General features: G+C 35.9%; 1 protein-coding gene across 1 annotated transcript in view; it reads left to right on the top strand.

The window, feature by feature from the left end:
• LOC123719041 (protein turtle homolog A-like) overlaps positions 1–12,110 on the top strand; it is a 51,815-nt gene extending 39,705 nt beyond the window's left edge. Inside the window, exons 21-22 of the mRNA XM_045676133.1 lie at positions 10,553–10,700; positions 11,973–12,110. Of these exons, the coding sequence (XP_045532089.1) occupies positions 10,553–10,692 (140 nt within the window). The 3' untranslated portion in view covers positions 10,693–10,700; positions 11,973–12,110. The remainder of the gene's footprint in view (positions 1–10,552; positions 10,701–11,972) is intronic.
• The last annotated feature ends 4,169 nt before the right edge of the window (positions 12,111–16,279 follow it).

Below are 16,279 nucleotides of genomic sequence, written 5' to 3'. Positions count from 1 at the left end.
ATTGGATAATATTATAGCTGCCAAAACCAAAGGTTGTTGTTTGTTTACTGACATGTCGTGGATTTTTCGAAAGTATGCCAGTTCCTCACCTTTTTTACAAATCTAGTAATATTTTTTATACAACACCTGTTATACTTTGCTCAATATAATAACTACACTAACTTTTAATAAATTAAATACTTTGTAATTATGATTATAACTAATTAAAAATCTAATTAATGCAATAAATTGCTTTAAACAACAAATAAATAGCTGGTAAAGCAAAAATCAATTTCTCATTAGCAACATCGATGACATAGCATGTGATATTAGTTTCGCCAAACAATTTGTCTCGCTGCGGCCATCGCGGTTCGATCTACTTTCATAATTGACACATGCGTTAGAATTTAAACTATTTAATTGCGAGGATAGTGAAACAAAAGGCACTTTTACACAAACATATTTATTTAACAGGAAAAGCAATATACAATACAAGGTGCAAAACTTGTGCTGTCATCTATTGCTTAAAATAAAAGATTGTTACAAATATCTTGTACCATGGGACAAAACGAAGCTGTTACAGTGTTCCGTTAATAAAGATATTACGCCTACTAAACGCTGGTTCCAACATAAACTATATCTTTATACGTTTGTGGAGCGACTTTAAATGAATATTATATATATATATATATATATATATCTATAAATAATCTTAGACGATAAGAGGGACTGCTTCTTTAATATACAATTCCTGTTTGTCAGTCAAATGTCTTAGTTAATTATAAATATTATATATGTGTATCTATTGTAACATTTATTATAGCTAGTTGTACCTATTATTGATGTCCAGCTTGCATAACGTGTTGCTTCTTCCATAACCATTGGCACCACAACCTTTTTACTCAGCCCTTCACACGCCCTTAAGATGGGCCCTTGGGGTTCGCCAGGCCTTCTGCTCAAGGGACTCTTCTGCTCAAGGGACCCCGGTTTCCTCATAATGTTTTCCTTTACGCACATAGACAGAAAATCTATTGGTTCACAGCTAGGGCATACGGGTTACGAACTTCAAGATAACAAGTGTAGCTCGCATCTGCTCACAAATGTAGCAGTACTACCATCTAGGTACTAATCCTTAAATGTTATTCTTATTTTGTAAATAGATATATTCTACAAAGTACGGTTTATTCCTTATTCGCTTAGGAGTGGCTATAAAGGTCCCTGTGGCTTTGAAGTAAGTAGTATCGCCGTGCTCAACGCCGCTTTCTTGCCTCCGTCAATGTTCCAGCCATTTTGGGCTAAAAGCTAAAATTAATAGGAATATCAAGAATTCGTTGATTTCTACATAGCAAACTCACCATTATCTATGGAGAGACCACAGTTTGAGAAAATAAATAGTATAACGCAATCGTAAAAGGTTTTTTAATCAATTAAAAATTAAATATAATACTTATTCTATAGCTAGCTACATATGTCTCTACCCGACCTTAGCTCTGATAATTTATAGTTAAACGCTATCAATTAATTTTTTTTACGCTCCAATTATTATTCTACGAATGAACCACGACAATTATTATACAGAAAACTATATTTATATTTGTGATCTAAATTTTGTGCTACAATTACAATAATGCCTGTTATTGACAGCTACTCCATACAAATTGTTCAGAACACTAAAACTACATCGTTGTTAAAAAAAACGTACATCAAAGTATATTAATAAAGTATTTGTTACCATGTTATTTCTATAATTGTACTGTGAGGTAATACATTATACTAAGTGTAATCCACGTTTTATAAGGCCTTGTAATATATTCATAATTTAATGAGGATGTTGGTTGGTTGTCTATCTTTCCATACTTGAGTCTGATACGTACGGCTCTGCTTTAATGTAATCGTAAAGTGCGTACATCTCGCCATCAAATATATATATATATGTCGATTGTCGACATAATAGTAAATGTTTAATTAAGGCTAAGCATTTGCAAAATTAGTTATTTACTATGAACAGTTGAACAGTTGTCCTGTTAATTTGTCAAGTCATTGCTTATATGAAATATAAATTAGGGATGAATCTAATATCGATCCCTATATATCGGTGATACTTTGCTTTGGGTTTGCCTATATATAGGCATCGGTGATATTTTAGTTACCGATACGATACTTTTCAAATTTCGCGCTTTAAGAAAGTAATGTAAACGCTCTTATCTTGTTTGATTTAGTTCGTTGCAAACCAGGCACGGACTATCTATGCGCTGGGAATCCCCATTTTTATTCAGTTTTTTGTCTCTTTCATCTGCTTTGGGGTGCTGCTGGGGGTGTATTCCATTTCCCTAGACAATTACGTTGGCTTTTAACTGCTATCGCGCGTAGTTTTTTTTCGATACCAAATTTAAAAAATACGGAATTCCAAAAATATTATCAAAGTTTTTTTTATAGAACAAACGGGCAGGAGGCTCACCTGATGTTAAGTAATAGCATATAAATGCCAAATTTTACTACATGTATGTCGCAGCAAACTACCTTCATTAGCCGTTCAATCAACAGTCTAGCCTCTTAACTAAACAGCGCCGTTTAACTAGCGGCCTGAAAGGTATTCAGCCAGTTGATCAAACAGCTAGGCAGATGACTTGGATCGATGACGTTTATTACATTACTAGCCTAGCCTGTTGACCGTTAATTTAAATTTAGTTCCACTTTCTGCCACTTTCTTTCTGTGAATTTAGCTGTGACCGACGCGAACAATTTAATTAAAAATATTTTTTATGTTAGATGTTTCATCATTTTTTTATACTTCGGTCTCATGGTCACTTGTACGAATGGCCTAAACGTTAGCCAGTTCATTAAATGTTGTAACAAACGCTACGGCTGAATATCTTTCAGGCCGCTAGTTAAACGGCGCTGTTTAGTTAAGAGGCTGGGCTATTAATTGACATGACATGGCTGCGACATGCATTTGATCAAAATAATATAAGAAAACAATTGTTTTACCGGATTAAAGCTATTTGTATATAAGTTTACAAAATTAATAAATTTTCCGACGTTTTGCGTGCTTTACAGCGTGCGTGGTCAACGTGACCAAAGCTATTTGTATAATCATAAGTTTATAATATTACAAATAGCTTTAATCCGGTTAAAAAATTGTTTTCTTTCAATGTTGAAAAGCTATGTCAACCAAAGACAATAGTAAAATAATATAATTTTAATTCTTTTATTGCAGCTTACTAAAACCGTCGTATAAAATTCGCGTTTGTTATGGAAATAAATTAAAACTAACTTAAAAATTCCTCTTTTTTATTTTTAAATATTATTCTAGATACTTACTTATTCTCTTGCACAGGAAATCTAAGCAATGTACTTTTAAAGACATTTTTTGCGTCAACCAGCTTTGGATCCACTTTCTTCTCGGAACCAGGGTTAATCTTCAACTGCATAAACTTGGCTAGCAGCTGGTCTATGTTCTCTTCTGCCACTATGCGCTGAAAATTTTATTGTTGAATTTATTTATTTATTACATAAATACATACATTATCCTTACAGACTATGTGCATATGATAAAGTATATAATATTAAACATATAATTGACACAATATCGCAACAGTGAATTCACTATGCGAACGTACAAATATTTCGAAGCGATAACGGGGATCTGGACTGGTTTTGGCCTTTGGTATCGCAAATAACCTAGGCCTTCGCCATTGCACATATCTCATAAGTACAAAGCAGCCCAGTTCTTGAAGTACACTTGGAGGGGTACCTCGAGACTTTCTCACCCCTAAGACCCAACATTACTTATGTTGGGTACATTGTAAACACTGTTCATACAATTTTTCCTTTATTAAATCAACTAAAACTAAAAAAAGGGTTGGACTACTGGTTTGAGGGAATCTTGAACCTGACGTCATGAGTTCGAATCACGGCTGTGTACCAAGAGACTTTGGTAGTGTGGTAGAAACCAGCTCACCTTTCCTTAAAAAGTCAACGGCGTGTAGACCCTGAAGGACTAGGAATATGACTAATTGAAAAAATAATATCATGTTGACATGACTTAGATTTCGAGAAATTTATCAGCAATCAAACACCTTTGCAGTCATTTAAAGTAGGAAATAAATAAATAAATTTTTTTTTTATAATTGTCTTACATTGGCGCCCTTAGCCAGCGCTTGTTCCCAGCACTGCATGGAAGCTGGCATGTCCCCTCGGGCTTCCTCTAAAGCTGCTCTACATTCCCAGTATGTGGCCGTTTCTTGGGCATCTGTGTATGTATCTCTTATTGCACGGAGCCATCTGGCACCTTCTTCCCAACTATATCCCTAAAAATAAATAATTGTACGATAACTTTTTAATTTTAAACCATTAGCAATCAGGCTCATGGCTTTTATCAGATTTTACGATATGAGTTTGAGACAATTAGGGAATGCAAATCCAATAATTTGTTTTCCCTCCGTAACTACTACGTAACTGTTTATTTTAATGTGATAATGAGCAGGAAAAGCATATAGAGATGCCCGTGAACACTATCGACACCTAATATAATATAGGCTGGCTCGCAAGTGCGATGCCAGCCTATTCCGGTGTACTGGGAATAGCAGGTTCCATAAGTTGCGGAAATTGTTTTAAAATTGCGCTCTGTTGTGAAATACCATATACGGTATATACGGTGATAGGGATGGAATTTAACATTTAGATTTTAGATATATTAGGGGTTAATCTCTGGAATCGCTGATTTAGACATTTATTTTACCAATAGAATGAAACGTTATATATATATATTCTGCCACGCCGCGTACATTATACGCCGTACTGTTGCCACCGTCAATGTTGCAGACATCAGCCATCGCTAAAGACGATGGCAAGCGGCCGGATGAGATGTCGTTGATCTCTTGGCAGATGGGACGGACTTTGGATCGAGATTACTCCTTGACCCTCTCACTACCGGACTGACACCCCGGACTTGACTCCATCGGCTGCGCGCGCTGCAGCCCCCATCAAGGGCTATATTACCGCCCCCGTACAACCCTGTATCAGTAGGGCGCGAACCGCCACACCACCTGAAGGGGGCATACGCCCCGTAGCAGTAACCCGGGTGGGACGGACTTTGGAATGAAATGTTTGTATGGACACGTTTGCCCCGTCTCACCTCCCTCGGACAAGCAAAAAAGCTGAGGCGGATGTAGCAACATTGATTATGTTCCCTTTGGAATAGAGACTCTTGACCTAAGGGTTCAAGTGCACAGACGCTAAGTTTTGAGTTGGCGCCTGGTAGATAGATACCGGTGACACCAGAGCCGGTGCTTTCCTCGCTCAACAAATAAGTATCGCAATACAGCGAGGAAATGTTTTTTAAATTTGTTTTAATTTTATTTGTATTATTACTATGTAGGTTAAGATAATTGTGAATACTGCATATTTGATTGTTATGGTGACTAATTAACATGTATTTTTATTTAGATTAGAAAAAGTATGAATAAAATTCCGAAAAATGTTTTTTTATGCTATATAAACACCAGTTCTCCACTGCTATATGTGGAGGACTGTGTGTTCGCGATTAACTTAAAAAGTACAGCGCGGAATTTATTGACCAATATGTAGAATGTTAGGACGGGTCATGGTTGCCAATGCGAAGCCCTTTATGCTGGTTGTCCTTAGAGACAACTAAGCAACGCTAAGCTTCTTGTTAGGTAATATAAATTATATAGGACTAAAAATAAAAAAGCATAATAGATATTATATCAAACTTATAGCATAGTAATTCTTTGGTTAGATGTAGATAAAACTATTACATTGTACTTACATTTCTTAATATATCCGTCAAATCATTCAGAGCACCCAACAATGCATCGTTCACCATTGGTGATTCATCAGAAATGACTGCCGTTTCATAGCTCTCATCCAATTCCACACTGTCCAAATTACTTAGAGTCGGCCACTTATGGATCAGCTGTCCATTCAACGCGGTAAACGATTCATTATCACTATCATTTTCCAATGGCTGGTTTTCCTTATCTTCATCACCATAATCAAACGACTGTTGTATGCCAAAACAGTGTAAATGCTGGTATGTATCAATAGTTTTTCCACGTTTTTCTAACCATTTCACCAATTTCAATCTCATTTCATCTGGATTAGTCAATGGTGTTTGGAATTTAATTTTTTTCTGTTCGCTCTTCACTGCTGATACCATTTCTTGGATGTTCTCATTTTCATTAATGTTATGCAATGATACTTTGTTTATTTTCTCTCCGATGGATGCCCATCTGTGTATGCAGCTTTTAAGTTGCCCTTTGTCAATTTTCTCAAAGTGTACAGCAGATATGGACCTTCGAACTGGCAGTTTAGCTCTCTGGCTTTGGTCAAATGTTGTATTGCGTCTGTTTACTATTGGAGGAGCAATTGGTTTCTTGTCATGTTTAATATTATGCTCTGTATAAAAAGTTTTTGGTTTATAAAGTAAGCTTACAGTCTTCTTTTTGTCCAAATCTTTTGTTTCTACCTTCTTAATATTCCAATTGACATGCTTATGGTTATTCTTTATATCCATCTTCTTAACAGCACCATACATATTTTTTTGGATATCCTTTGCTTCTGGCTTTTTAAGATCATTCACAATATTTTTGATTTGAGTTTGTGTTTTTTTAGGTATACCACTAGGATATTCAGTACTTTTTTTGGGAAGTACATTAGAAATGGTTGGTTTTAAATTATTAATAAAATTTGGTATATTTTTTGGAAATGCCGCATTTTCTGAAGCTGATCTTGATGCATTGTCTCTATTTGTTTCATTTTGTCCATATGTGTTTTTAAGATTCAACTCTCTTAACTGAAAAACATACTTTTTGTTAAAATAACAAAATAGGTAATATGATAATAATAGGTACTTTCTGTTTTAGCCATCTGAGAAAATAATAAGCAATTCCAATATCTTAGGATCTCTGACACCAGTTACATTAGTAAGAACTGAAAAGTGTTAGACAAAGAACAATAAGAAGTATAGAAAATGTGTGTACCTTCTGAATTGGAGCCTGAACTCTTGCATCTCTATCTTCTCTTATTTTTTTAATAAAATCATTTGATGCCATCTGTAAGTAATAGTAATATCTTTAAAAATACTTCATTATGGCATCTAATATAATATATATGTTACTGGCACAAATCAATTAATTGTGCTCAATTCCTTACATAAATCTTTATATAAATAGACAAATGAAATATATAATATTTAACACTGCAACATTTAGTGTATGTGTATAATTGTTTTTTTACTACTTAATGTAATTTAAACATTCTTTAATTGAATAAACTTATCAGTTTATAAATGTATATGTTATGACATTGTTTAACTTTCTAATATTATATATTGTTTTTGGGTGTAAATGTTAATCCAATTGGCGTTATTTTTTTTATAAATCCAATTTTACAACAAAATAAATAGAATGTATCATTTGTTTTGTTGTAGGTGGTGGTCCACATATACATTGGGAAAGTAGTTATCCGTCTATATTTCGAAATGTTTGCTGTATAAAATTCGCTATAGAAAATGCTTTCAGGCGGGAAACGGAGCAGCATTCTATATTCCTTAGTAACTTCCCATCGGCATTGTACATTATTTATCTTAACTTTTTAAAATCTACCTATTATGTTATATATAACTACTTCATCCAAACGAATGTTGATTCGATCATATGCTATGATAATTCACACCATCTAAGCATAGAAGAATTTCTTAGATGCAAAACAAGATTGCACCTATTAGAAAAATAATTACTTACTTTGTGAATTCTTAAATAGTGATTAAATCCACTTCCTACTGATGAATCGTATATAAATATTTTTGACACAAACAATGCAACTCGACCGTTACAATAGTTTTGAACTAAAAAAAACAAAACAACTCGAACGTTTTAATTTTCAAATTTGAATCGGACGTTATGTATAGACATCCGTATAACGGCCGATTCCAATTTGAAAATTTTAATAGTGTCATATTGTCAATTTGTCATCGCCGATCGGTGAAGTTATTCCTTTAGATATTAGTTAGTTATTCTGTCCAGTGTTCCTATCCTCTATGACATTAGTAAGCATGATCAAATCGAGGTCTCCAGAATATAATAAAATATTGTTTTATATAAAAAAGTTTATAATTAAATTTAGATAAAACCATTTTTCTGTTATACCATTACATTTCTGATGTTTTCGTTTCGTTTGTCCACTCCATGCTCGAAATTTACCAACATTAAGAAATTTAACTGACACCAATGTCAATTGACAATCGTCTGTCATTAAAGTAAAATCACTCAATGTTGGTTGCATTGCAGTGCTAATTTCCGCCTAGTCACGAGTGCGTTAAAAGTTGCATTTGAGTCATAATTTGTGAATTTTCTTAGTATAACGGATTTATTTGTGCCATTAATTATATTTTATATTATAAACAGGTGAGTACATCGTTATTATCATTAATTATGTTTTCCAACACCTAGTAGCCGCATTTGCTTTCACATATGTAAAGATACAGAAAAAGAGTAAATATTAAAAGCCGGGCGTGCAAAATCTTATAAGTTTTTTGCAAAACAGGTTCTAGACATAGATAGACAAATAGGCAGGATAAATATCTGATGTTTATCGCCACCCAAGGACACTCACATTTCCTGAAGGTTCGCAAGGTCGGTTCCTGAAGGTTCGGCCCTAATTCGAATTGGTTGGCATATCCTTGAATGCCGATTCCACATAGTGGTTGTCGTGTCGTGTGTGTGTCGTAGTTTAGATCGCGTTTTTGCCGAGCAGTTGTGGAACGACACAAAACGAGGTGATACGGCCTAATGTTCAGTGTTTTTTAACAGCCGTTATTTTTATAGAAAAATACGATACCTTGACGGGCATTACATCGCGTTTTTAAACGCATTTTTGACCGATATCCTAGGAGATTAAATGGATTTTAAGGGCTTGTAACATAAAATTAGGGGTTGTGGGGTCGCGACGCTGGACTAAACTGTATTTGTTATCTATAACTTGCGGTAGTATAAGTGAGTGTTGTCGACCTATTGGACATTGGAAACTACGTAGAAAGTTATTTGTATTACGATTTGTGAGTTTATGAACAACTAAAGGGTTTATTACTGATGTTTTCGATTTATTGGCTATAATCGTACGATCATTGCTAACATTTGGTTTGCGCTTGTAATTATTAAATAAAATATATATGTATCTTACCTCATGTTAGGTTACGTAGTTCAGGAAAGGTCTTTTTATGAATGAATAATTTTTAATAGTTCTGTGGTCCGGTCATAAGTTTATGAGGGTGGCCAAGGTTGGCCCACTCCATTTTTTTTTATCGTGCATTAATTATACATTATAACGCTTTATGTTTACCCCTCTATCAAACCCCATTTTTAATAGCGATATTAGTATTGTAATTAGCAGTATTGGCCTAGTGCCTGAGGTCGTAGGTTTGCACCAATAAACCTTTTTTCATTGTGCGAATTTTACACTCGCTCGTACGGTGGAGGAAAACGGCTTGCATTAGACCCAACAAGTCGACGGCTTGTGTTGATCACCCACTTGCCTATTAGATTGACTATGTAACAGGTACATACATCTGGGGCCTAGAACTAAAAAGGCTGTAGCGCTCCTAATTTTGTTTTTATTAGTATTGTAATTTGTTTGTTACTTTTGAACAAGTAGTATTGAGAATACTTACTTTAGTTTCTCGTTCTTTTGCTCTTGTTTAACTGATTTCTTAAAAATAATTAAACATCGATTCTATTAGTTACTAAGTTTTGTAATACACAAAGTATTAACAAAGACGATAATACTAAATAAATACTAATAGTTAAATACTTCATCAATGATTCACTATTCAATTGTTTCACATAAACTTCAAAGGCAAACGAAGAAATGCCCGTGCGCATGTGCCACAGCTTCTTTATCATATTCCCTACTCTCGATCATCCCACTTCGGGTTTATGTTCGACGTAAATTCGTGGAACAACAGAATGGTCAACTGCTCAAGATTCTTGATAGTATGTTTATGTTTTATATAAAATGATAAGAATTTGTTTAAAATATTAATAGCTAACAGCATATATACTAATAAAATAAAATAAGTCTGGTAATAAGAACACCGATATGCAAAAACTGAGTGTCCATGGGCAGCAATGACTGGCGATATGAGCGTCCCGCAGGCTCATTTCCACCCTGATCGTATTAAAAACCCCATACTAAAAAGCCCATACAAAAATACTAGATATAAGGGAGCGTTCAAGTATTACGTCACGCAATTTTTGGAGATTCTTGACGACACCCCCGCCCCCCCATTAACGTTTCTGTATCCAATAGTAAAACGTTTCGTGTGGTGTAAAGTACTGGAAATTGGAATATAATATTAACAATAACGCGAAATTAACGTTTTACAGCAGGGTAACAAAATTCGTTACATAATACTTGAACGCTCCCCAATCAGTATAGAAAAAAAACCAAAAAACTACACTAATTAAAACGAAGGACACGCAAACTTTCTCATCCGAGCAAGTATTTCGCAATATATCTTTTCTATTAGTAATTATTAAAAATTATTTTCCAGCGGCGGTAGAATGGTCGTCACGCCAAAAGTTCGAGTGGAGCAGGGCCAGCTGCAGGGCAAGCTTGTCAAGGGGCCCTCGGGTAAGGGGTTCTACAGCTTCCAGGGAATACCTTATGCTGCACCACCGCTCGGATCCTTGAGGTTTAAGGTGAGTGCTTTCATTGTTAAGACGAGTGGTTAATGACTCTTCTAAGATCGCGTATTTGAGGAACATAAAATCGGAACGTATTTCGGAGCGAGTCTTGCTAACTGAGCTAACAACAGCTTGTCAACTGAGATACAGAAAATGGTAGCAGTGGATACGTTTCGATTACGTTTTAGTTTTTGATTCAATGACAGCGTACAACGGTTGCGTGATATATTTTTAATGTAAGACATATGTATGTTTTTTAATGAGAATTTATTTGAACATATATACTCATAAATCGGCGATGTGTGTCACGAAAGGCGATGTACCTACTGGTCTATAAAAATAAATTGGCGAAACATGCTATCTGAAACTTTATGGATATAGCAGTGATAATGGAAATTAATTAATTGATTGTTGCGTAACGCAATAAGAACATTATATAACTTTCACAGTCATATAAGGAGCTGGTATCGAAAGTTCTGTTATTCCGTTATGTATTGAAATGATCCTAATCCTTGGGATTGATTTGCTCCAGTACAAAAAAAATTGTATGACTCAAAACTTGGCGATTAAAAAGTTCTACGCCCTTGACTTGCGAACTGGTAGTAAATGTAAATTTAGAATCAATTTAACATATTTTCGCTTGACGTTGATAAGTGTTAACAAGTTTTAAGAAATGTTATCTGAGAAAAATCACAAAGGAGTATTACATAAGACTGCAGCTACTGGAACTGACCCAAGTAACACTGGCATCATATCAAATAGCAATATATGAACTGAAGTGACCTCTACTACATTATGTATACGAATACATAAGGTATCTTTGCTTGAATTCTGCGACAATTGTCGCAATTGTCTCTCTGAATCCATCATTTCACACAAGTATATATGGTGGGTGTAGCGTTACTTAAACAACACTAAAAATGTCTCGATATGGCTATGTCGCAACTAACTAGACTAATTAGCCGTTCAATTAATAGCCTAGCCTCTTAAATAAACAGCGCCGTTTAACGTACGGCCTTAAAGATATTCAGCCGTAGCGTTTGTCACTACTTTATTAAACAGGCTGGCTAATGCCTAAATGGCCTAATGGCTAAAAGTTTTTATTACTGATAACTGAACAGTCTCTGGAATAGCATAGCAAAATGTTCTATGTTGGCGTGTACTAAAAAGGTAGGCTAAGTAAATTCGCATTAAGGAGAAACGAAGTTCGCGTAATTAACGTTAATTAACGCGGTATAGGTCTAATTTGATACTAATATATCTTTCACGTATAGTTTCTATTTCCAGGCCCCGCAGCCACCGCAACCATGGGACGGAGTCCGCGACGCGACAGCAGAAGGCAATGTATCCGCCCAAATTGACCAAATACTCTGCACCCCATACACTGGCGATGAAAACTGCCTCTTCCTTAACGTATACACCCCGAACTTAGATGGTAAATTCTTGCCAGTCATGGTCTATATACACGGAGGCGCTTTCCTCTTCGGTTCCGGTAATTCTTCTCTTCACGGTCCCGACTATCTCGTCAAAAAGGATGTCGTCGTTGTCACGGTTAATTACAGATGCGGTGCACTCGGATTCCTTAGTTTAAATACCCCAGAAATTCCCGGAAATGCTGGATTAAAAGACGTCATCCAAGCCCTTAGGTGGGTGAAGCAGAATATCAAAAACTTTGGCGGTAATTCTGGTAACATCACCGTCTTTGGTGAAAATGCTGGAGGGGCAATCTCCTGTATATTAGCCGCTAGTCCTCTATCTAAAGGTTTAATCAGCAAGGCAATAGCTCAATCCGGAACGGCGTTATGCAGTTGGTCCATACAGATTGATCCAATCATGAATGCAAAGAAATTAGCCAAAGAACTAGGCTGTGGTTCGACTGATCTGGGTGATATTTTAGAGTTTTTATTGACCACGCCAGTTAAAGACATCGTCGAAGCCAACACAAATTTAGATCCTGTAAGTGGGCTATTCCAAAAGGGGCACCTAATGTTTTCTCCAGTTGTAGAAACTGAATTTCCCGGAGTGGAAGCAGTGATGACTCAATCGTTTCTAGATAGCCTCACTTCTGGTAAAGTAGCGAAAATTCCTTTCATGGTCGGTACCACAACTCTAGAATGTATCACAGAAAAGGTTGACATACCAATATACCTTGCTAATCAGCTGAATGTCACCAATCCGGCAGATGTAAAAACAATTGAAGGTAAAGTTAAAGAATTATACTTCAAAGATTCTGAAGGTTTGCAAGAATCGTCGGTACTTGTATCGGATTTGCTAATTAATTATGGAGCACATAGTTTCATCACAAACTTGGCAAAAGTGTCTGATCAGCCAATTTACTTCTACAAGTTTGATTATATTGGGAAGATGAATTTGTCGAATTCGCTCCCAACGAGCTTAGGTGTTAAACATGCTGGACATTTGGATGAGCTGGGGTACCTGTTTAAGACTGATCTGCTGAAAGACGTGAAACCGACTCTTCAAGACCTCACCATCAGGGAACGGATGGTCAGGCTGTGGACCAAATTTGCTAAGTCTGGGTAAGTTTTATGATACCATTATGCCAATTATAATTAAACAATTCGGCAGCCAGCGGCAGTGGCCTTTAGCTTAGCGCGTTTAACCAAAATGTTGGCTTTATGCTTAGTAATAAAATAGCAAATATATCTAAGACTTAAAAACTAGTGGTGCCACGCCACAACGTAAGGGTAGGCCCCTTCAGACTTCAGACTTCAGACTTCAGTATCTGTTACATGATCATTTGTTAAACTAATAATAGGCAAGTAGGTGATCAGCCTTCTGTCAGATCAGCCTGACGCACGCCGTCGACTTCTTGGCTCAAGCCGGTTTCCTCACGATGTTTTCTTTCACCGTTCGAGCTAATGTTAAATGCGGACATAGAAATAAAATCCATTGGTGCACAGCCTGAGATCGAACCCACGACCTCAGTGATGAGTGAAGCACACTGAAGGCTAGAGACTAACACTGCTCCGAGACTTAAATTTTTTAATCTACTTTTTGCAGTAATCCAACATCTGAAGACAACTTCTACCTGGCGGTGACTTGGAAACCGGTTACAAAAGATAATTTGTATTATCTCAACATCAATAGTGAGCTTTCTGTAGGTACCAACCCCCATAAAGATCTTCAGATGATCTTATGGGATGATATTTACGCAAAGTACTACAAACCACGCCAACAATTTGTTAACGAAATCCAAGCCACGGCGGATGTTGTTGACTCAACGCCCGTGATTGTAAAAGAAACGGTAATTCAAACAATCGTTAACACTGAACCGGCTAAAAATGTTGTCGTTGTTGAAGAAACAAAAACGAATCTAGCCGATTTCGAGAAAAAGCTTGAAGAGATCAAAAGTGCTACGGACGATGCGTTGGCTCAAAACGGCACTGAAACCATAAATATCGTTCAAGAAGAAATTAAAGAGAATTCAGAAGGTGAAGAGATCAGATCCGTTCGCGAAATTTATAAAGAAACGCAGTCGAATGGCGTTGATGAACATAAACTAAATGGGAACGCTGATAAGAAACCTCGTCCGTCCAAAGAAATTAAAATGGTTCAAAACGGCACTGAAACCATAAATATCGTTCAAGAAGAAATTAAAGAGAATTCAGAAGGTGAAGAGATCAGATCCGTTCGCGAAATTTATAAAGAAACGCAGTCGAATGGCGTTGATGAACATAAACTAAATGGGAACGCTGATAAGAAACCTCGTCCGTCCAAAGAAATTAAAATGGTTCAAAACGGCACTGAAACCATAAATATCGTTCAAGAAGAAATTAAAGAGAATTCAGAAGGTGAAGAGATCAGATCCGTTCGCGAAATTTATAAAGAAACGCAGTCGAATGGCGTTGATGAACATAAACTAAATGGGAACGCTGATAAGAAACCTCGTCCGTCCAAAGAAATTAAAATGGTTCAAAACGGCACTGAAACCATAAATATCGTTCAAGAAGAAATTAAAGAGAATTCAGAAGGTGAAGAGATCAGATCCGTTCGCGAAATTTATAAAGAAACGCAGTCGAATGGCGTTGATGAACATAAACTAAATGGGAACGCTGATAAGAAACCTCGTCCGTCCAAAGAAATTAAAATGGTTCAAAACGGCACTGAAACCATAAATATCGTTCAAGAAGAAATTAAAGAGAATTCAGAAGGTGAAGAGATCAGATCCGTTCGCGAAATTTATAAAGAAACGCAGTCGAATGGCGTTGATGAACATAAACTAAATGGGAACGCTGATAAGAAACCTCGTCCGTCCAAAGAAATTAAAATGGTTCAAAACGGCACTGAAACCATAAATATCGTTCAAGAAGAAATTAAAGAGAATTCAGAAGGTGAAGAGATCAGATCCGTTCGCGAAATTTATAAAGAAACGCAGTCGAATGGCGTTGATGAACATAAACTAAATGGGAACGCTGATAAGAAACCTCGTCCGTCCAAAGAAATTAAAATGGTTCAAAACGGCACTGAAACCATAAATATCGTTCAAGAAGAAATTAAAGAGAATTCAGAAGGTGAAGAGATCAGATCCGTTCGCGAAATTTATAAAGAAACGCAGTCGAATGGCGTTGATGAACATAAACTAAATGGGAACGCTGATAAGAAACCTCGTCCGTCCAAAGAAATTAAAATGGTTCAAAACGGCACTGAAACCATAAATATCGTTCAAGAAGAAATTAAAGAGAATTCAGAAGGTGAAGAGATCAGATCCGTTCGCGAAATTTATAAAGAAACGCAGTCGAATGGCGTTGATGAACATAAACTAAATGGGAACGCTGATAAGAAACCTCGTCCGTCCAAAGAAATTAAAATGGTTCAAAACGGCACTGAAACCATAAATATCGTTCAAGAAGAAATTAAAGAGAATTCAGAAGGTGAAGAGATCAGATCCGTTCGCGAAATTTATAAAGAAACGCAGTCGAATGGCGTTGATGAACATAAACTAAATGGGAACGCTGATAAGAAACCTCGTCCGTCCAAAGAAATTAAAATGGTTCAAAACAGCAATACCGACCCTAAAGCTGTGATTAGAGCCAACGACCCACCGGAAGACGATTTGCCCAAAAACATTGGCGTAAACAAATTCGTAAAATTCTTTGAATCGCTCGGTAAAAAGTGAAGAACGTTTGTTCCACGAAAATCAAAATATTCCTAACTCCTATAGGAGTTATGTAATCATTAAGTGATGGCAACACTATCCATAGATTAATAAGTAGTTTGACTCAAGTGTTGTGAAATGTGTTCCAAATATGAATAATGATAGGTTAGGGTGTAAAGTCATACATTTCAAACTTGTAATAATCATTTTTTACTTAATTATCATTCCAATTTTATTTTGGCTTTACTTCATATTTTTGTTTTCATATATATTTATATTTAGAAGATTGCATTCATTTAAAACGACGATATTATAATAAATTTTCTTAATCTAGTCTGTCGATTGACTTAGATCATCGGGCCAATAAGCTTGTAATCCCTTGTGCTATCTCGAAAATCAAAATATTCCTAACTCCTATAGGAGTTATGTAATCATTAAGTGATGGCAACACTATCCATAGATTAATAAGTAGTTTGAC

Source organism: Pieris brassicae (assembly GCF_905147105.1).
Source record: "Pieris brassicae chromosome W unlocalized genomic scaffold, ilPieBrab1.1 SUPER_W_unloc_1, whole genome shotgun sequence".
Lineage (NCBI taxonomy): Eukaryota > Metazoa > Arthropoda > Insecta > Lepidoptera > Pieridae > Pieris > Pieris brassicae.
This window is presented reverse-complemented; position numbering and strand designations above follow the sequence as displayed.